The sequence below is a fragment of the Acartia tonsa genome, chromosome 12, assembly GCF_053477335.1.
Source record: "Acartia tonsa isolate MP-2025a chromosome 12, ASM5347733v1, whole genome shotgun sequence".
Lineage (NCBI taxonomy): Eukaryota > Metazoa > Arthropoda > Copepoda > Calanoida > Acartiidae > Acartia > Acartia tonsa.
Window position 1 is genome coordinate 18,924,189 of NC_137271.1, and position 23,729 is coordinate 18,947,917.

General features: G+C 32.3%; 2 protein-coding genes across 3 annotated transcripts in view; one reads left to right on the plus strand and one right to left on the minus strand.

The window, feature by feature from the left end:
* LOC145334131 (uncharacterized) overlaps positions 1 to 23,729 on the minus strand; it is a 147,562-nt gene that overhangs the window by 100,775 nt on the left and 23,058 nt on the right. The gene's annotated exons all lie outside the window — the stretch shown is intronic.
* On the plus strand, positions 2,180 to 4,635 carry LOC145334135 (uncharacterized). Its single transcript, XM_080179436.1, has 2 exons — positions 2,180 to 2,374; positions 2,791 to 4,635. The coding sequence occupies exon 2, from the start codon at positions 2,841 to 2,843 to the stop codon at positions 4,308 to 4,310; it is 1,470 nt and encodes a 489-aa protein (XP_080035562.1). The 5' UTR covers positions 2,180 to 2,374; positions 2,791 to 2,840; the 3' UTR covers positions 4,311 to 4,635.

Consider the following 23,729-nt stretch of genomic DNA (forward strand, 5'->3'; position numbering starts at 1 on the left):
GCGCATAATGCCTGGTTTACTAAACACCCCGATCTACCTTCAGGTATGGATCCAGGTACTTTTGCGGCTGGGTTCATTGATGCAGTCATCATCCACAATGCGGCTAGATGTTCGTCTGGTCTGCCCTTTGCCTACTACACTGAACTTATGGATCAATACAAGAACTTTGTGATGAACGAAGGCCACAATCTTAAGACAGGTTCAGTCCTCAAACCCGTTGAGAACAAAAGATCTTCCGGTCAGAGCAACAAACGGAACGCCATCCAGTTAACCTGCAAATTCTTCAACTCATCCAAAGGATGCTCAGCCAAAGGTTCTTCCTGCGGTCCCAATGGCAAGTACAAACATCTCTGCAATCACCCCAAGGAGGGTGGCGGTCTATGCAGAGGAGACCACTCCAGAATGAATCACCTCACCAAGACTGAAAAATAGTCATCTTTGTGCCTTGTAATAAAAATATTTTTTTTGTTTTTTGTTGTTGTTTGTTTCTTATTGTTTCTTACTCTGGGCCTGTTCACATTTTCTGAACATTTCAATCCATTTTTATTCACACCCTTCCCTTCTCATACAGTAAAATTTCAAGCCTACCATTTTATTTTCAACTGATCCTTCTCCTTTACCAGTAACTTTCCCCCCACCCCACCTTTCTTGCATAAAAAAATGTTCTACCCCACCCTTTCTAAGCCTAGTAAAATTTTTCTTTTTCTTGTCTATTATAACAAAAGAAGCATTCAAGGTTCAGCTTCCTGAATATGCATTAACCTAAGTTAATACAATACCTTCTCACACTGGTTGGCAATGTAAACACAGCAGTAATCCAACCTACACTCCTAGCCGGGAAGGATATTAAATAACCCCCCCCCTCTCTAAATAGTTTTTTTTTCTTACTCATTTAATGTAACACATACTATGGAGATTAAACAGTTTAAACATTCCCATAATCCTTAACTAGCTCCACAAAATATTTCATGAATAATTATATTCAGAGTCTACCCCACACAACTCATTTAAGTTTTCTGCATATCAGGAATCTGCCCCTTCATTCGTATCACGTTTGACCCAAGTTACCCATGATGAGTCTATCTGTAAGTCTCTGATGATCATGTAACTTTTTGAAAATTATTTGTGATACATATATATAACCCTATGTATAATTTCTTGTCAACAATTTTAGTATCACATTAAAAAAAAAAATAATTTTCTTTTTTTTAAAAAAAGAGGAAAACAAAACTTAAAACCAGTAAATTCCTAGTCTTTTTAACTTTGTACTCGTATTTTAACCAGGATTACCAATATGAATTGTCATTATGACTCTGTTGATTTCTGTAACCCTGCCGACAGATTGAGCCCTCTCAGTCTTTGATCTCACATATTAACCAAAGTCACAACATTGATTCAATGTCCAAAGAGTTTGAGCTTTTCATACCAATTATGATGTTTTTTTTTTTTAGATCTTAAAATATTCCCCCCTCTTTCATATTTCTATTTTTTTTTTTTGGATTACAATTTTACTTTAACTTGTTATACTTAAATTGATCTTCCCCTACTCAACTTCATTTGTCTTCCCTTACTTTCAGAGACTATGAGTGTTTCCTGGGCATCCTTAGGGCTACCCAAAGAGAACGTTGAATCATGGTTTTCCAACCAGAAATTCAGGAAAATTATTAACAGGCCACTCCCAACCCCCATGGTGATCAAAAATGCCGAAATCCCAATCCTTCAGGATTATGGCCCCGACCCGGGACAGCGTTTTTGGGACTGCTTCCCACATGCCCCAATGCCCCCCCTCGGAGAGGACAGTTCCCCCCTAGACATTGACAAGCTCACCACATATTATCTGGAAGCTAAGGCTAATATGAGCCAGCCAGAAATAGACCAGATGGAAGAAGCTCTAGACATGCTCAAATACGGAGCTGTAACTAATCTGGATGAGAGCTCCCTGGGGGAACTATCGGCCGAAAACAGTCAGTCTATCCTCCAACCAGACATAGCACAACATTACACCGACACTCTAGCCAGTTTAATTAAGAATCGAATGGTGGCAGGGGTGTATATTCTGCACAAAATTCACATTCCCCTCCCTTCTCACCAATATGGGAGAAAAATCTATAATATAATAATAATAAAATGTTTCAGTTTTCTCAAAAAATTCTTTTGTTTTTAAAATTTTTTTAAAAAAAATATATCCTTTACCAAGTAATCCCTACTTTCCTTACCCCTTCTTTAACAGGATTAAACCCGCAGAATATTCACCCCTGAAGGATTATAGGACCCTTCTTGGAACCTCCCCTCCCGAACTTCAGATGCAATCAATTGTTTGGCGTGAAACAAGACTCCAAAGTGCGCCCTATATTGAATCTCAGCTTTCCGCCAGGTTTACAAATAATTATGATTACCCTAAATATAGGTATTAACCTGCTTTCACTCACGGATTTCATATCCTCACAAAAATGGTTTTAAAATAGCACAAATATTAGGTGTTCATTTGAGATTATTATGGAATTAAAACCCTCACAAGTATAGTTGTCATAGCACATGTCCGTTTATAAACCATACCTACCTATTCAGATCTTTTTACACATACAAGTCTTCATAAAAAGAGTTTGGTTCCTTGTTTCCTTCCCTCCATCATCTTCATTCTAATACCTCCTTACCACCAACAATCACCCCTCTCCCTTTAATCCCACCCCCCCTTAAACAATCAATGTCTCTCAACCCTCCTAGAATTTAGTGCTTACCTAATCAACTTAGATATTCACCCTCTTGTTTCATAATTATTTATATTATAAGGGAATAACTACAACGAAGCCATCGACAAATCTTCATTGAAAAAGATATCCATGGCAAATCCCAGAGATATTTCTACACTGATTCTACAAGAAAGCCCAGGGTGCTTCATGTCGAAACTAGATCAAAAGAACGCATATAAAAATATAGGTGTCACCCCTACACAATATCGCCTCCAGGGCTTCAGCTGGTTAGGACGGTACTTTGTAGAAATATGCCTCATTTTTGGCTCGGCGGCCGCGCCCAGCCAATATGACACAGTTAGCGGGGCCTTCACTAGTGTGGTTAGAGCTTTATCACAGACCAAACGTTCAAATTTAAAGCGCGCTCTTGATGACCAAGTATGTATTTCCAAGTGTCTCCACGACAACAAGAAATTTGTGACCAAATACATTGAGACTGCAAAGGAAATAAAGTTGCCCCTGGCTGATCCCTCAGACCCTGAGAAAACCTTTCTCTACCAAACGAAAGGTAAAATCCTAGGAGTCGTATTCTGTACTAAAACAATGACATGGTCATTTGATGAAAGGAAAATCAACAAATTTATGTTTTGTTTACAAGAAACTAAGAACAGACCAGTATGCTCCTTAAGACAACTCCAAAGATCACTTGGGGTGATAGAATCGATACTACTCCTCACCCCAATCTTAAAATGTTTTAAAACACCTGTTATTAGGGACTTGAAAAGAGCCTACAAAAAATCCCCAATAGTGTTATCCAGCCAAACCATTTTCAACATCCACGGATGGTTACACGCGCTAGAAGCTCTGAAATCTGGTTTTCCCCTAGTCGACATTCACGAAAAACCACCGGAAGACAGCCTTTGTCTGATTGCTGACGCGGCTGGTCTCGCCAATGGGGACAAAATGTCACACAACATCGGGGTTGGTGTCGCAATATTTGTCAAATCCACTGAGGATATTTTTGTGGCCTGTTCAGAAAGGTGGGATAATAAATTCATTCAATCATCCTTTGATGACAAGGACAAATTTATTGGCAACAAGTCCACAACTTTAGAGACCCTGGGAGTTATCTTGGCATTATTTCACGCCGCTAAAAATGCACAAAATAATCATGTAATTTTGCAGTGTGACAATATAGCAGTAATATATGCTCTGCTCAACGGCAGAAGCAAGACAGACAGTTGGGCGGATATGTTCATTTCTGCTCTCTTATTCGTTTCTATCTCTTTACAATGCAAGATTTGGCCACAACACTGTCCACGGTTATCATCAAAGCCAGCCGTTGTGGCAGACCTATTATCACGAGATGATGAGAAAGGACGAAAATTTGTCTCACACCTTCATATACCTGTACTGAAAGGTTGGCCCCCCTGTATCTCCGACTGGATGAAAAACCCCAGGCTAGACGACAACCTTAGATTTAATCTGTTGAGAGATTTTAGAGCCAAACTACAGGGAATAAAAGTTGCCACATTAAGGGTTAAAGTTAAGCATGGTTTAAGATGGTTACCCTTGTTTTTCTGGCACAGAGGATCTACCGAACTACCACCAAGGAATTGAGGTTTTCTTGGCTATTTATGAAATTTGGGGAGTTTGCATTCTGCTATTGGTCAAAATAATCACCTAGCCATTATAATTTAGGCTATCATTCTTCAAATAGAATAAATTTGACCGTTTGACTGTTTTTCAGATTCTGTTTATATCACATTCCCATTCTCAAATGAATTAAATTTGACAGTTTCTAAACAATAACATAAACAGTCACAGAATACACCCTCCCCAAATGTGGTAGTATCTTTTTGTAGGTCCTCCGGCCCGGAAACAGCAACTTTTATCTATTGCAGGAATAAGGGATTCTGAATGGCGATGACAAGAGATGGTGTGTGTCCCATTTAAAAAAAATATCCTTAGCAGCTGATTTTTAATTCTTTCAAGGTCTGAGATTAAAAGATGTTTATATCCAATCTTATATTTTTCAGTATTTTAATTTCAATTATTATCATAAATTATTTTATTAATTGTTGAGTTATACACAAGTTACGTTTACATTTCGTAAGCATGCGCAGTTGATTAAATTATGAAAATTTAATTTTACATTTATTTGATTGTATTTCAGCTTAAAATAATTTTTAAACAGTAGAGACATAAAGTTAGAGGAAAAATCTAATAATTTTCGATATATTTTCATCAAAAAGATATTATTTCAGTTTTGTCCCAACTTGACATGTGTACCATTTAAGTTTCATATTATGTTTTTATTGCGCAAGCGCAACTTTTCTTCAATATTCCCTAAAATATTTTAGGTTTTCATTTCTATTCCTCCTTATTCTATGCTTTAACACAGCATAGAAAATTAAACTTTAAGGATTTTTTATAAAATGTAAAAAAAGTGTAATAATTGATGAAATAAGTTTGTCTGGTGTATAGATTTATATTAACTAGAGTGCTGAGAGAAGTACATTTTCCTCTTCATGTTGATATAAAAAAATGTATCATTAGGTATAAAAATAAATTTTACCATAACATTTTGATACCTAATCCTTTAGAATACAGTAACAAGATTTTTTTTGTTTGAAGTTAAAGATCTCGGAAATTGCTGTTAATTTTTTTTTCACAGAAGCTCTATACATGTCTTTAGGTATAACCGATATAAAAGTATTTTTTTATAGTTTTTAATTGAATTTTAATTCCAGAGTAGACGAAAAATCTAGGAAAATCTATTATATGAAAATTTCACGGTAATCAATCAGGAGCTTGATTACAAACTGTCACAACATATGTCTCAATAAGATCTCGGAAACGGATAATTATTCGGGATATGGGATGTTGAGTTTAAGTCCCAGAACTGTTTCCAACCTTATAATATCATCCTTATATAAAAGTAACAGGATCTGTGTGTGTCTGTCCGTCTGTGTGTACCGAAAGATCTCTGTAACCGTTGATCCAATATGGTTTAACTGGGTAGCTCCTCGTAGTACTCTACTTATATATATCTATTTTGGGGGAGGGTACTACCACCCTCCCAAATGAAAAATTGAAAACAGGGGGGAGAAAAATATTTAAAAATCCTCTACCGAATAAATATCCGTTTCCCAATGTCTAATATAATTTTAATCTAGTCTAATTGAAAGATTTTTTATATCTATCTAAAAAAATTAATAGAAAACAAAAAAGGAAAACATTATCCATAGGTAACAAAACATGATTTAAATATTTAAGGAAAAGACGAACAAACGGACGGACAAAGAAAAAAACAGGTGCTAATAATCACGAGAATCTGCTTTAGAAATTTCAGATGTCAATTTCATATTAAAGTCGATATTAAATCTCCTCTTAGAGTTATGGATGGAAGTAATCTTCACAAACAATCTCAGCCGCCTATCTTTCAAACCAGTCGTATAGCCTTCAAACAAATAGATATGCAGAGGGAAAATTAAAGTTCTTGAGTAGCTTTGCTACTAATAAATATATCACTAGGGTGATAATATGTTTTTCTCGTATTCATTCGAATCTGGTGGATAGGAACCGGTTCTCATCGATACGAAAAAACTATGTCTAGCATCGTATTATAACCAGCTTTCTACGAATATAAAAATGTACAATCATAAGATTAAAACCAGTTATTTTAGCCCGTGCCTTCGGCACCTCGGGGCTAAAAAATCTGGTTATAATCTTATAATTGTACATTCTATATCCGCGGAAAGCGGTTTATAATACGATGAAAGAAATAACTATTTTTTCTTAAAAATAGATATTCATTGTAAAAAATATTCTTAACAAAATTTCATAAAGAAATTATTTTTATCTTCCTTTTCTTCAAAATAACAGGAAGTGGAAAAAAAATATTTATATCATCTTTTTGTAGCGCAGATACTGTATAGTTAGGGTATGTCAGTACGTCCGTCCGTCCGTCTGTAACTTACATGACTAATGACTCTTTACAGAGTGATGAGAAGGAAAAAAAGTAATCTTCCCAGATGCTATTTAAGAGAGATGTCAAGATTTAATAGCCCATGAACATCTACACTATAACTCACTTTGTCTGTCCGTCTATTCAACTGTTCTTAAAATATAGTTATTTATATGTGTACTGCGCTACTTATGGACACAATTAACCTTGTTTTATTTATAAGTATTCAATGTACTTTTTAATATACATTATGTTGCTAAACATAACAGCGAAAGCGATAAAAATACAAAAAATATTTTTTGTTAAAGATTTTATTACAGAATTGAAAAAGAAATTAGCGCTTTCTGCTGCTACGTAAAGCCTAAACCTTACAGTAGTTTGTTTATTTATTCATTAAGATCTCACTAACCACTGAATCGATTATTTTACGTTCAACTCTAGTATTGGGATGGTTTTCTGCTATTTTGTTTAAAATACTTTTCTCTGTCTCGGCAAGTGCGACTTAAATATCGCCAAGTCAGCGCGTTTTTTTTTGTTTCCAATTAAAAATCAAGTTCAGCAGAACAGTTCAGGGAGGGAGGGGACATTGGTTTGTAAATTATACTAGTACCCAAATTTTCATAAACACCACCTTTCAATGGATAGCTTAAAATTTTGAGTACTACATTATAAACAAACTAGAAATGTCCAACAGAAGGGGTATTTTGTTTATCACAACTGGAGTTGTAAATCAATTAATGCCTTAAGATCATGAGAAAATAAGAGCAGTATTTGTGCCAGGGATGAAAGGACGGGTAGCAGAATAAATATTTTCAATTTGCATTTTAAGAGGCAAAGCTACCATATGACATGTCCGTACGTCCTTCAATATCACAAATGCTTAATAAGTAGTTTCAATGTTAAAGTAAAACAATAGAGGGGACATGAGCTACATGTAACTCTGTCAGCAGACGAAATTGGTCACAACCACTTTGGCCAGGTAGTTGTATGGAATATACATCTTTACTTTTACATTTATTGTTTAAATTAGTTGTTTATTTCAATTGCTGTCCTTTTTATTTTAGCTTTATCACTGTTTCTTACCATTTCTTAAACATTTTATGACAATTTAAGGATAATACCTTCCAACCTTACCTAAAATAAAATAAATAATTCAAAAAGTGCAAATAAATTACTTAAGTACTTTTTAAAAATAAAAATTGTTGAGCTTACAAATGATAGAACGTGTTTAAAAAACTTTGAGTACCCAAAAAGAACCAATCACTTATCACTTTTGAGAAAATTCAAAGTATATATTATTTCTATATTCTTGAGTTGTGCAATAGACAACTTGTATATTTCTTCTTGGTCCTTAATGTTGATTGACATACAGACATTAATCTAAGGGATACGACAATGGATGTACATTGTTGTACATCTTCAATGATTATGAACAAATTATCCCTTCTGTAGATTAAAATTATTGGACACTGCCTTCAGCCTCTCGGGGCTAACAACACTGGTTTTAATTTTATAATCTTTACTTATAATATCCGCGGAAAACTGTCTATAACACGATGCGATAAATACCTATTTTCAATTCTAACTTAGTCAAATGGTTTTAAATGAAACAATTAAATAAAGTACAGAAAAAAACCATAAAAACAAGTCATTATAATAAAAATATTAAAACACACACAATATACTAAATCTATAAAAAAAACTCTACTTAAAAGCTACCAGGGAGGCAGTGGACATTGGACTGAAAATTTCACTGGTTCCCAAAGTTTTATAGCCACTTTATCTTAATCGTTGACTCAAAAACTTTAGGAACTTTTACTGAAAGCAGTGATCAAACTTTTCAACCAATAATTTTAAACTACAGAAAATTATCATTGGGAACCCATTGTCTTATCCCTTAAGATCCCTGAAAGCTCTGAACTCTGAGAGTGTAGGTTTTCGTGCTTAAAATCATTAAAAATTCTCAACAATTACTGCTTGACAAAAAATGAGAGAAAATTAAGGATAAAGTAAGCAGTAAAATGACCTAAATTGTATAATCGCATTTTTTTACAAAAAAAAATTAAAAGTCTACAATTCTACTATTGTTATGCCTTCGAAAAAGTAAAATTATTTTAACACTATCTTTTAATAGTATTTATACTTTTTGCATTGAATTTTTACCTTTTTATGATTACTAGTTTAGAATTATCAGGGGGCATTAGATAGACATACAGGTACCCAAAGTTTTAAAAACAAGTTCTCATATTTGTTAGATTATAAATTTACGTTGGTACTTTTGTTTAATCTTGATTCGTTGGTACAAACTAGGAGTGTCCAAACTTTTTAACCAATAAATGTAATCTAGAGAAATGGTAATGTTGTTTAACATCATTGGAAATGTACCACATTTTTCGTCGATTGTAAATCTTTAACGAAAAGGCAGATATCATTTATTATATTACTATCCTTGGACAAGTGTATATAAACACCAAGAAGGCAAGAACAACGGTGCTGAAATTAATCTACATCTTTCTTCCATCCAAAAATATTTAAGCTTTGAGAAAAATAGTTTTCGCCATGTTTAAAATTAAAAAATTAGTGCATTTACCGAATCTTTATTTCTGTAGGAAAAATGAAAGAAAAATATTTGAATTACAATGCACGTATAATTCAAATGAAAACAAGAACAAACCAATTAAATATTTACGTAATATTTGTATTATAGTTTTAAGTGCGTAGCATCTGTATAAAGCATCCTTTCCCGCAATGACACTTTCTTTACATTCAAAATTAATAAAGTGTACATGGAGGAAGGTATATTGAAATTGATTTTATATCGGTACCCAAGTTTTTATTCACACTTATTATAATTTTTAAGTTTAAAAACTTTGGGTACTTAAATTAAACCTTTTACATACCTTTAGGCTTTAATATTACTACTAGATATCAGCATCTAATATTGATATTGTAACTACAGTTTTAAATTAATGACAGCAAAATAGAAATATTAAGAAGCTTCGTTCTTAAATTAATAATAATATTTTGTTATATTTCTTATAAGGATAAACAGATTTTAATAAAATCATTATATATGAAAATTTGAATTAAAAGGAATTATACTAAAGGTATACTTATCTAGTATAAAAAGTTAACATATGGGACTTATAGGTGAACCTATTTTGAGTATAGGAATACCTAATGTTGATTTAACGAATATAATATTTTACTATGTAGAATTTAAAATATAAAGGCTTTTAATCATAAAAAACTGTCATTTTGTACATTCTGGAACTTTTTCTAACCAATAATGTGGGCGGATTGTGTCTAAACTGTGTTTAGGGGTTGTTTATTTAGTCTTATATTATATTACTTTTATTTTTTTTATGTGATTTAAATGATATTTTAAAGTAATTTTTATTTTTTTTTATTTTTGAAATAAATTGAAAATAACCTCTGTGGGGGAACCTAACCCTGCGAGGTTAATCTATACCCAATATAACCCAACCAATCAAATACTAAGATAAAATACAGACTCATAAAAACTAGCCCCCTAACTCTTATTTTCAATTTATTTCAACAACAAAAAGAAGGGGAGTGGACGGTATGTTCTATGCTCGACTAGTGACTTTAAAGGAAACTACCAAAAACAACTACAGATACAAAATACTTTCCTGCTTATTGTTTCAACTTTAGATGTCATATTCCTATCCCAAATCTTTTTTTCTCTCCAATAAATCTATCCCTGCTTTTTCAAGCAACAATTTCTAAGAAATATCAATAAACATTTTTTCTTGAAATTTTTCTTAAAATGTTAATTTATTGCACAATAAGTTGAAAAAACCTAATGCAAATAATCATTTTTAATACATAGAGTGATAGGTAATGTGCAAAAATATTAGTTTTTGCAAAAAAGGAATATTTTAAAAGCTTTTCCAGCGTGGATTAGAAACCGATTAATATCTGCTGGTTTTAAATCGGTTTCGAGCTAAACTGAAAAATCATGTATCGTATCGTATTGTAGACAACTTCGCACGAATATTATAAAATAAATACTAGTTTTGTTAGCCCGGGCCTTCGGCCCCTTGGGGCTTACAAAACTTGGTTTTATCTTATCAAATTTAATTTTGATATCTCCGGAAAGCTGTCTATAAAAAGATGCAATAAATAACTATTATGGTTAGATAACGTGTACAAAAACGAAGACTCTTTAAATGCATTTCTATATCTTTTTCAGCCTGTTATTATTGTCTTAATTCAATTCCCAGTTTTATGACAATTTTTATGCTGAATTTTAACGCTTTGATAATTACCATTAAATATCAAACCTTTTTTTTACTAAGGGGTCGACAGCAGCGATTTAGCCGCAATTAAAACGCCTATGATTTATCTCTTAAAAATATTGCTCGATTTATAGCAATAAAAATAGCACAAAACCATCCTAAGACTTTAATTTAGATAAATATAGCTTCCCTAAAAACCTTACTACTTTATCTAATAGGATAAAAAAGTTTGGGTTGCCGAGCCCTGCTTTTTTTTATGCCATTGATATTTGACGTTAAATCTAATTAAAAACGGATAGATTATTTAATATTTAAAAGGTATCTTGTTGACTATTTTTTTAGTGCAGCTGTTATACTGATAACTATGGCCTTAGAAAAGTCTTCAACTTCCCTGTTTGTAGCTGGATTTTAAATGCATGACATTGCCTACTAACTAAATATTAGACACATAATATAATACCAGTGGCTATGCACCTAGCTTCTAGGGGCTTTGTGGTCCCAGGGGTAAATAAAATAGCCTAAAACTACCATAAGACCTTTGAAAAGCTTCCCTATAATGGAGAACTCACTTTATTAAGAAGTTTATAAGTCATGACATTATTGGCAAAAAAGACTTTTTTGATTCTCAATAAAAAATGGTATTGGAAGGTCCTTTTAAAGGGAGTGTGTGTGCAATGAACGAAAAAAATGCACCAAACGTCTGAAGACAAATGTCGTGCAAATTTATTTTGTTTGCATGTCTTGTTCAGTTTGGAATCACAAGGATATCCTAATATCATTGTTAGAATAGCGTTAACGGTGCAGTGGTGTCTGGTGTCACAATTTCGACTTATTATTATCGATAATTTGTAAATTATGACCATTATGGTAAATGGCAATTAGTTGACACTAACAAGATAAATGGGTGGTTTCACCCATATTGCAAATTAATTTTTTATTCATTGATAGGTTAGGTTAAGATTAGAGGAGCCAAAAGGGAAAGTTAACTCTAGGGATAAGAAATAGGCTTTCATAGTGAAAGCACTTCTAAAAAGTTTGTCATATGTTTATGGTTCTCTTTTGATATTATTACAGCAGTAATTCTATTTTCCAACTTTTTAAACAACAAAAAATAATGCAAACTATATCATGATAGGAAGCTTAACGGTCTTTAAATATCTTGACATTTCTTTAGGGAGGGAGGGGTCATTGGTCTGAAAAATATACTGGTACCTAATAAACATATTGGATATGAAATTTTGGTTACTTTGGGTACAAATAAATACTGCCCAAACTTACCCTCCAATAATTAAAATCTACAGAAAGGTTAATTTTGTTTATCATAATTGGAGGTGTATACTGTCTTATCCCTTATGATCCATGCATTTTTTTTAAAGAGATCAATAATTTAAAAGAATCCTGTCTAAAATTAAAGCAATTCCTTTAAATTAACCTCCACATAAGTTTTGTTAGTATTGACCCTTGTAATGACAAAAGGAGAATATAATCTACATAGAATGATAGAAACTGTTTCTCGTAAACGAGCAGTAAAACTACCCTATCCCCTTATAATTAAAATAAAATAAAAACTTAAGTAAGGCTAGGTTAGGTTATATTGTTTTCTGGGTCAAAGCCGCCCGCAGGTGGTTAAACAATCATATAAAAAAAGTTAACATCCCCTATATTTTTAATTTATTCTAAAATTTAGGCGGGGAGGATCTACAGTGCTCAACAGGGACTTTGAGGGAAAGCACCTTTTTTGTACGCAAGACAATTATTTCTGTATTTTGTATAGTTATTTACCTACTATTTAGCCTGAGTATTTAACCTCACATAGTGGGTTTCAAACATTTTAGTAATTTTGATCTTCAGGTCATGTAATTGTAGCTTAAAATATCTAGAAAATGCTTTTCAATTAACCAGCACTAAAGAGGACAAACTTTTGCCATAAAACGCAACTAGACATTTCAGTAAATGTTTTGTTATTGGTAAAAAAGCCCCCTCCTCTTTTTTCGGCAATTTTAAAACGAAGCTTTATAAATAATTAAATTAAGTAAATTAGAATTGTCTAATCCATTTCAGACTTGGTTTGATGATTCCAAATGTTTTACAAGATTCAGATAAATTATATGATATGATTTTTGGAATAATTATTCTTATGACGTTACGGCTCATATTAAAATTGCTTACCTATTTTATTGAACCTAAAAAACTAATGTTCACAAATAACATATATTTTGTAAAAATCAAAAGTTTCTCACTTGTAATTTTTATGTTAAGAATTAAAAATCAGGGGATTAATTAAGATATATTTCTTTTAGTATATATTTTGGTCGATTAATTCATAAAATCCTGATTTCATAGATTATTCATTAATTAGTATAGCTAAAAATATAAGGTAATAAAAAGTAAATGAATGAAAATTATTATTTTTAATTCAATACGATGTTTTTTTGGTTAAAAATAAAAAGATTTTAAATTATGTTTTATATTTCATTTAAGCTAGAGATAAATGAATAGGATGAGTGAAAGGGTCGCCAACACTTGGGCCAGGTAGTTGTCTGGATTATATATTTATAAATAGGACATTGAACAATAAAAATTTTCCTGCCCCCAATTAGTATATGCTAAATTATGCCTTGTGTAGCCAGTGACTATTTGGAGGAAGAAAGGGATGTAAATTTTTCGCCCCCCCCCTTGTGTTCAAATGTGTATGTGAGGGCACTGAATTACAACTGGCTGACCAAAGCAGAATCCAATCAGTCTAGATGTTACCGATATCTTAAGCTTTATTCGGAAGGACAAACAAACTAACGGACAGATGAAAGGATTTAAAAATTAAAGAGTAGCTTTGCTACTTAAAAAAATATTGAATTGTGTACATAGATTAGATTGGCATAAAAATGTTAAGCAGCATAGAAATAGTGTGAATTCACTACCCCACATGTGTCACATTGTCAAATCATAATAATCGCATATTATTTCAACAGCACAAACTAGCCAATCTCATCAATAACTATTAATGAATCCCCTAATTTAGGTGCTAAAATAGCCTAAAACCATCCCCAGACTTTTTTCTAAAAATAAAAGAGCCTACATACAGACATATAAACCTTACTAATTAAAAATGAGTAGTGGTTCTTCACCTGCAGCGTCTTTTGGCGAATATAAAACACTATTGGAACTTGTACAAATATTAAGCGGAAAATAATCCGCACCCATAGAAATAGATTGTTGTTTTTTAGCACAATTAGCACTAAAAATGTAGGCCGCAAGTCAATACAGTTTTTTTACTAGTGCATCCATATGGATAAATGATCCTAAAAAAAGGACAATAATATTCATATGTAATTCTTTTTTTTTAAAAATAGAGCAGTAGATTGTAATGCAGTGATTAAAGACAGTTAAATCTGTTACATATAAGGTAAAGGTTGTGTTAATAAATTCAATAGGCTAGCCTTTCAAATTCCTGTATAGCAATTTAAAAAAGAATTTTTAGTAGTTCATGAAAAACTTAAAGGAGAATAAAATAACACTACTTTGTGTTTTATTAATCTACACCCAAGTTATCCCCACTTTGACTTAAAAATCAAGGGGAGAATAATTTTTTTCATCAATAGGCCTATTCCTCAAAATACTTGCATATAGATGATTCAAGGCTGTTGGAGGATTTTTTTTTCTAAAAGTGTAAAATTATTTTTTTTCATCGCATCATAACGTAGACACCTTTTAGCGGATAGTAAGATAAAAATTTTAAGATTAACACCAGTTTTGTTTGGACAGGAAAACTGTAATCAATTCCAAGATTTTACTTTACTATACGCGGAAAGCTGTCTATAATTCAATTCGATAAATGATAATTCAGTGTCGTTTTAAATCCAGCGGATATTAATCAGTTCCTGAGCCATACTGAATAATTATTACAACTTTTACCACATTAGCTAAGACCTTTTTCATTTGGTTAATATACTAATGAAAAAAATACCCCAAACATTTCCGCCAATTAAAAATATAATTTTTTTTAAAATTGTAAAAAAATTTATAACCTTTAAAACCCCACTCCTTGAAATAAACTGAAAATACTAATTTTTGATGCAACGAGATACAAAAGGTGTGTATTCGATTCCGCATAATTTTTTTAATCATTCAAACTGCACAGAACAAAATCCATTAGTTTGCTTCACTTTAGTGAATAAACATCAAAGTAAAAGAATAGAGGGGGCACGAGCTATTTGTAACTCTACTCACGGGGAGGGGACCGTTTGCCGATTTCAACTAGGCCTTTGTATATCATCCAATAGCTTTGGAGATATAAACACAGCAAAGTCGCTATTAAAGGGTCAGAAAGCAATTTGCTAGCAGACGAGAAAGAACCTTACCACTTGGGAACAGGTAATTGTGTGAATTTAACATCTATACTTATAAATTTATTGAATAAACATATCATCATCTTTATTCGCTATGGTTTCTTTTTTTTGCGAATATTACAATATGCGGAAGTGAGTGCCCACCAGAGATTGAAAAATTGCATTTGAAGTATTTAGTATGAGAGATGAGTTAAATCAGAGACAGAGATAATTATTCTTAAAGTATAAACGCATCAGGTGTCGGGGGAGATGATAGGTTTGAATCTCGGTCTTATGACATTTGGTTTCACCTGCTACAAAATCAGATAAGTGACAGTAAAATGTTAGCTAGGAAAACTTCTTTGCTTTAAGATTCTTATTCATTGTTAGAACTTTCAGATAATGATCTTGCAAACGGGTGGTATGTCTTTGAAAGATTTGATAATACAATAAACAAGACCTTCTGGTGTACCTGTCCTCTAGAAGTTATCCAGGTTCAGATACATCTCAATTAAGACCTTGTGAAGTACTCATCTTATAGAAAAGTCTTTTGGTGTACCTGAACCTGGATAAACTCTTTAAGACAGGCCTTATAATGTTTTACCTAAACCTGGATAACCCATATAAGACATGTTCACCAAAAGACTTTGTGGTGTACCTTTCCTATGGCAGTTATCTAGGTTCAGGTACACCATAATAAGGCATTAGGTGTACCCATCTTTTAAAAGTTATCCAGTTTTGGGTATACCATAATTAAGACCTTGTGGTGTACCTTTCCGATGGAAGTTATCTAGGTTCAGGTACACCATAATAAGGCATTGTGGTGTACCTGTCTTATATAGGTGATCCAGTTTTAGCTACACCATAATTAAGACATTGTGGTGTACCTATCCTCTATGGGTTATGTAGGTTCAGGTACACCAAAAGACTTTTCGGTGTACTAGTCTTATAAAGGTTATCTAGGTATTTGGGACACGTTCAAAAAGTGTTTTCCAGGTAAATAAAGTTCTTACAAGTGCAGCAAATCTTAAAATTTACTCTAACATAGTAAAATATTTTGAAAAAGATATTATCCAATCCTTAATTCATTAAAAAAATACCTATACTCAAATATACCCAAAATCTGCTATAAGCCTTCTATATACAATATTAGCACAAGCATATATGTAAGTATATAAAATTTATATTAGGTGAAAAAAATATGAAAGCCAAAGTAAGGAGATATGTTTATAGCAAAATTATTTTTTTTATTCTTTAGCACCTTGGTAAGCTATGATATTTAAATTTTGTGCTTGATGCAGTTCATTGCCATAAGTAGTTAAAATAAAGTAACAGGCTCTCTGTCTGACTGTCGATTAAGATCTTGCTAACCGATGGACCGATATGGTTCTCCATTACAGTGAAGCCTCTTATAATTCCAGGGAAGGTTTATAACAAGAGTGTATAACAAGAAAACTGGCCCCTGTAAAAAAATACCCCAAAAATTATATTTTTATTTTTTAAAACTAAAGACTGGTGTTTTTTATGTATTTCATTTTTCTCTTTTTTCCTGACATAAACAGGTGTTTTAAGTCAATTTTACTTATATTATCAGGAAGAAATTTTTCTGCAGTTTTGGAAGCGAAACTTCTCTCTAACTTGGGTTTATCCGCACGACCGTTAAAATTAAAAAAAAATTATCGCTGCTCTTCATTTTTATATGGAAAGTGACGACGTTTTTTTATAGTTTTCTTTCGACACATTCAAACATATTTTCTTAAAGCTTCAATCTCACGGAGAGCCATATCAGTCCAGTATTTAGCGGGATCTTTCAGTACAGACATACACACACAGACAATAGACAAGCATCCTGTTACTTTTATACATATAAGGATATCTGTTGGTAACAATTATTACTTTTATGTACAGTATAAGTTATAAAAGAAACACATTTTATTTATATCTTTTAATATAAATGTTTTATTAAACAAAATAGTATATAAATGTGTTCCAAATTTTCGTAAATACAGGATAATGTTTAACATTTTTAGGACTTGATCATGAAGATGCTTTGCCAAAAATATTGTACCTTGTTGTCTCATAAGATCTTCCTTTTAACAAAAATCAGATGAATATGATAATTATATCATACAAAATTTTTGTCAAAAAGTTTAAACAGTTGCTCTTTTTAAAAGGCCATGTACGGAACTTCAGGTAACGATCTTAGAGTAACTACGCTTTTTAATTCGTATCTTATTCTTATAGAAATCATTATGAATAGCTTCAAATTGATAAGAAAATTCTGACATGCCTAAATGAACGATGGACGTACAAACGAATAGACCATGAAAAGCTTCGCTTTTAAAAAGTGTACAAAATCTTTTTTAAAATCTTATTAATTGAAAGGAATAAGTTAATAAGTTTCTCAAGTTTGGTGTAACTTCTAGGAACTTCAAGAAGCTGTTTATTTCATTGGTCCCCAAAGTTTTATAATAGTATTTTCTTATTCGTTAGCTTAACAGCTTAGGGGACTTTCATTGAATTTTAATTGGTTGGTTCATTATTGGAATGTCCAATCGTGTCAACCACCAATTCTAATCTACAGAAGAGGCAATTTTGCGTATAATCATTTGGGATGAAAATCGGTCATTGTCTTATCCCTTTGGATCCTTGATTAAAAGGAATAAGTTATTAAGTTTTTCAAGTTTGGTGGGTTTTCACACCCGCATATTAATCACAAGGGCATAGTGTTTCATATTCGCTAAAGAAGCACCAGGCAAATATAAATAGATTTATTATTACTTGGATGTTGCACCATATTTCCATGTACTCTAATAAAGTGTGGCTAAAATAACGATACCCCCTTTATCCCATTTCCTTCCTTGCTACTGGATGAACAAACTGAAAATAAATGAGTTCCAAGTTAGCAACCTAAATTGACGAAAATTTTTCCCCTGTCAATATATTCACGTATTCTATATACATTGAAATATACAAGATGTTAATGAACCAAAATGATAAAAAAATAGCGTAGCATCTACATATATAATTACGTTTCAAAGATCTTCTTCTTTAGTTTTATATACAGCTAGTTTTCAAATTTTACCTGAAAAAGAAAGAAAAAAATAATTTTAAAAATGCAACAAAGTAAATAGAAATTTTCTACTATAAATTGTAAAAAGTATCTTAGCCCTAGTTTATTAAGTTCCCTATTATAATTTGATTGAAAATATCATATTATCATTTATCTTCCATTTATTTAGCTCACATGAAAACCAGGAAGGGGACAAAGGCTGATTATTGCACTAGTCCCCATAGTTTCCACATAATCTCTTCTTATTTGTTGGCTTAACAACTTTGAGGACTTCTACTTAATTTGATTGGTTGGTTCATTAAGATAAATGTCAAAACGTTTAAGCCACTAATTATAATCTACATAAGTGGTAATTCTGTGTATCATCATTGGAGATGTACATTAATTTATTAGTCATTGTCTTATCGCTAAGATCCCTGTATGAAAACAGTACAAAATATATTAAATTACTTTAGTTAGATTATATTTTTATCTCGAATTTGAAACGTTTTATTTAAATTTTAATATCCAAATTACATGTAATAATGATGAAAGTAAAACCGGGGCTCGGCACCCACAATCTCACTTCTTTTCTTAACAAGTCGCACCTTCCGCGGCGTTAGTTAGTATGTAAAAATCCGCAGTTTTTATGGGTGGAAAGCCAGAACAACCACCATTTCACAATAATCTAAAGCCGCAATTAAAACAGTCTTATTAACTTATCAGCTGCTGAGCCCCAACAAAAGACCTTTATAAAAATCAAGGGTGGTCTTTTTTCGCATTTTTTTCCGACCATCCCAAATATTTTTATAAAAATTTCTAACCCTTTCAAAAGTTGAAGAGACGCGAACGTAATTTGTGTGTGTTAGAGTTGAGGAGACTTCTCAGATCAAGGGAAAACTATATTTGTAAAAAAACACCAATATTTAGGGAGCGCAACTACTCTATAACTAAGACATTTAAGTGATTTTATACTTTGTCCTTTTAACATTGGCATTTAATGCCATTTTGTCTAGCAGTCAACTTATTACATAAAGTAGTAGGTTTTTTTTTGACTGAGGCTTAAGCTTTCAATATCTACAGAAAAAAATGGCTTCTCAGTTTTAGGTAAGCTCCTGTTTTTGGTTTAAGGCCATTATATTATCAGTTTTAGGTCTTTGGATAATCGTAGGCTATTTTTCTAGCCCCTTTCTACCTCTTAAAATACAATTACAGAGCCCCTAGAGGCTAGGGACGTAACCGCTAGTAAATAGTTATGTAATTACATGTCGTTATTATGTCATCCGTGTCCACTTAATGTTAATGCCATATGATCGACATAAACTAATGCATGTCGACATAATGCTAACAGTTTTGGGGCATTTTCTATCGACCTATCCTTTAATGCTAGACGTACATGTAATAATTTTGTGTTTTCTTACAACAAAAATGGATGTTGTGGTTACCAACTAAATTCTAGAATAGACATCAAAATAGATGTTGAATATACGTGGATATCATGACATGGGTAAAAATTGTCGTAAATTTAGCTTGCTATTTCCTTTATTGATCAGTTAGTTGATCCAGTAGGAGGGGTAAAAGGGGTTATTTTAGCCCTCTACAAGTTTCACATTATTAATGTTCATGATAATCTGTTGTAAGATCCATGTAATAATAAATCTTTTGACATCTGACATACGGAAAAGGTTACATGTAGAACAGCATTATGCTTGAATTGTAATCAACAAAGAAACTAAAAATGTTTTGCGGAAAAGTTTGAAGAAAATTTCTTCTACAAATTATAAAAGTTTGAAAATACTATACACATGTCTATTCTAAGAAAACTTACTCTATGCCTAAAAACCCCTTTGGGCACAAGTCTTAATATACAGGTGTGGGAGAAAAGTTCATTTTTACCCCCAAGAAAAAAAGGGTAAGGAGAAATTTAAAGTGGGAGGGGAGGGGGGGGGGGGGGAGTTAATTCGGTCATATTTAGTAGGCCGGGGGGGCACAACTACACTCCACGGTCAATTATAATAAACAGGCAATGTTAAGAGGAGGGGAGGGGGTGAGGGTTCCTAGGAAGGTGATTTAATAACTTAAGAGGGGGTTAATAATAAGGGGAGTGGGAGGGGCACGATTCATTCTTTTTTTAAAAAGGAGTGGTAGATGGTTTTAAATAGGTCTGCCAAAGCATGACTTTTTAGCGTGCCAAAATATCTTTAATAATCAATTGTGAATTAAACATTTATCCTTTGAAAAAAATATGACATAGGATATTTATAATACAAAGTAGAAGGATGTCTGTTTGTCTGTCTGTCTGTTTGTTTGTAGCGAAGGATCTCGATAACCGCTGAACTGATTGGGTTCTCCTTTACAGGGTAGCTTCTCATAGGTCCCGGGAAGGTTTATAACTATTTTCTTAGGGGGTGGGACACCCCCAACCCCCCCAAAAATAAAAATACCCGTCCCCCACAAAAAAAAAATAAAATTTTCTTTTAAAAACTAAAATTAAAATAGTGGGGGGGGGAAATTTCTCCCCCCCCCTCAAATTTTTAAAAAAAATTTTCCTTTAAATCTAAAATACGAAAATTGGTTTAATCAAACCTCTTGGGGCAAAGCTCCTAGAGGCTAGGGGCGAAGCCGCTAGTTTTTCATAAATCATTTGGGGATATCATAAAATGTGTAAATAATCAAACCAGGCTTGGTTATAAAAAAATATTTAAACCTATAGAGAATAATTAGAGTAATCATTTTAGTCAAAAAGTTCTGATCTTTGGTACTGTACTTTAATGTACAAATAAAAACTGTACATTTTTCTAATTTAATTTTTCTGGTAAATAATAAACCTGCAGCTTGAAAGGGAGTTCTTATAATACAGAGATCAATAATCTAACAAACACAGAGGACTCTAATTCTTGACTGAGAGTACATCCAACCTCTTAGCTTAAAAGCAAATATTTCAGTCATGACTTATGTTATTTAAAAGTTCTGAAACTTTTGTGCTAGCCTTTACATACTGTACATTTCCTTAATTTAGATTTCTTGTAATTATTAAACCTCTACTTGAAAAAAAGTTCTTATAATTCAAGGATCAAAAAAACTAACAAACACAGAGGACTCTAATTCTAGAATGAGAGTACTCTAACCTCTTAGCTTAAAAGACTTGACTTATGTTATTCAAAAAGTTCTGAAACTTTCGTACTAGACTTTATATCCTGTACATTTCCTTAATTTTTGATTTGTGGTAATCATTCAACCCTCAACTTTGTATAGAAAGTTCTTATAATTTGAGGATCAATAATGTACTTAAATGTTCAAAGAAGTAACGTACATTTCCTTATTTCAGATTTCTGGTAATAATTAAACCTTCATCTTGAAAGATAGTTCTTGTAATAAATGGATCATGAATCTGGAAACTGCATAGTACTAAAATTGTGGTCAGCAACTACTTGCAAAGTCCATTGATGTTGTTCTACATTACTGGTCCAAGTCAAGGAGTCCCTTTTGTCTCCTAGCAAATTGTTTCTTTCCTTATGCAGGGACCTGGCTGTGTTTATATTTTTAAGGCTGTAAGTTGATTTCAAAGAACCAATACAAAATCAGGAAAAGGTCCCCACCCAATGGGTAGAGTAACATATAACTTGTGTCCCCTCTATTCTCTTACTCTAATGTTGTATCATTGTGTTTTCACCTTCTGTATCCTCAGTATAATGTTATATAACCAGCCGCCAACTTGTTTATTTAATTAAATCACATCTCATATTCTTATTCTACTTTCAAACTTTCAATATTTAGAAACTTCTTACTCAAGAATTTAATTAAACTTGATAATCTGACTTATGAAATATAAACTAACTTCAATCTTTTTATCATTTTTTCAGATTAATAAAGTTTTCAAGCACATATATGTTTATCTTTTAACTAATCTTATCCTTTTTTTAAAGTAATGTTTACCAGAACTTTAATCATTATCTTTTCATGACAATTTAGAATGAAGGTTCTAAATAATTTGTAATTGAGAGGTTTCTTGTAAAATAAAATATCAAACAGCTCAAATTTTAAATCCAGAATAATTCTATAAAATTAATGTAAAAACAACATATAGAATTTTGGATATTTTATATTTCTTTTTGTTACTAATAAACTTTGTTTTTGAAAATCAGAATTAAAAAAGGAAAGAGGGTAGGAAAGCCTACAGATACCAGATTTTGATAACAAATTTTAAATTACTTTCAGTTTTGATTTGTTGCCTATGGTTAAACATGATAATTAGATCAAAGTTAGTTTGAAACTGTAAAAGAAATAGTCCATAAAAAATTTAATAGTTGATCTTATTTAGGTGGCCAGGCCTTGGACCCACTATGGCCAACAAACAAAATCGAACCTATAGTTAATTTATCTATGTATCTCCAAACAATTAAATATAAAGCTTTGCAGGAATATGCATTACATTTCTAAACAAATTATCAGTTTACAACACTATAAATGAAAATAGAATAAACTTGTATATTATGACAGGGGAAAATTGTCATCAATTTATGTTAATAACATAAACATCACTTATTGGTCAGTTCATATAGTTCATATATACATTAGGAGGGGAGGAGATGGGGTTAAGGGGGTGGGTGGAGTGGATTATCATTTTTGCCAGTTACAAATTTCACTTCATTGAAGTACTAGTGGCTACGCCCCTAGAGGCCTCTAGGGGCACTTGAGGAGATGAGAGTGGAATTTGAAAACCCAATTTTTTTTTTGGGGGGGGGGGGTGCCCCCCCCCCTTATTTTTAATTTTAGTTAAAAAAAAATAAAAATTTTTGAGAGGGGGGAATTTTTTGGGGGGTTATGGGTGTCCCACCCCCCAAGAAAATAGTTATAAACCTTCCCAGGACCTATGAGAAGCTACCCTGTTAAGGGGAACCCGATCGGTTCAGCGGTTAGAGAGATCCTTCAGTACAAACAAACACACAAACACACAGACATCCTGTTACTTTAGTATAAGGATATGATAATCTGATGTGAGATCTCACACAATAAACTTTGGCATAATCTGTTGATACCAAAATAGTGATACATGTGTTGGCAACATTGTTCCTAAAATTGCGATTAGTTCGTAGAATTCGTAACATGGCTCTCAAACAACTAAAGAATATCAAATATGTAAAAACTTTGGGATAAAACTTTTAAGCATATTGTCATAGTTAATAGCTTTTCAGATGTAAAACTTAAATTTACATTTTCAAATTTATAATTTATGTACTTTAGGTGTATAGTTTTGAAATGGTAAGATTAAAGCAATACCTAATGAAAGCTTTAAGCTAAAATTTCTCGCTGAAATACTTTGATTGATTGGTGAAATAGACCTATTGATAGAAAAATATACACAGAGAGGAAAGCCAAATTTGTATAGGCCTTTGCCTTATTTAGAAAATTATATCCAGGGTTTCGGAT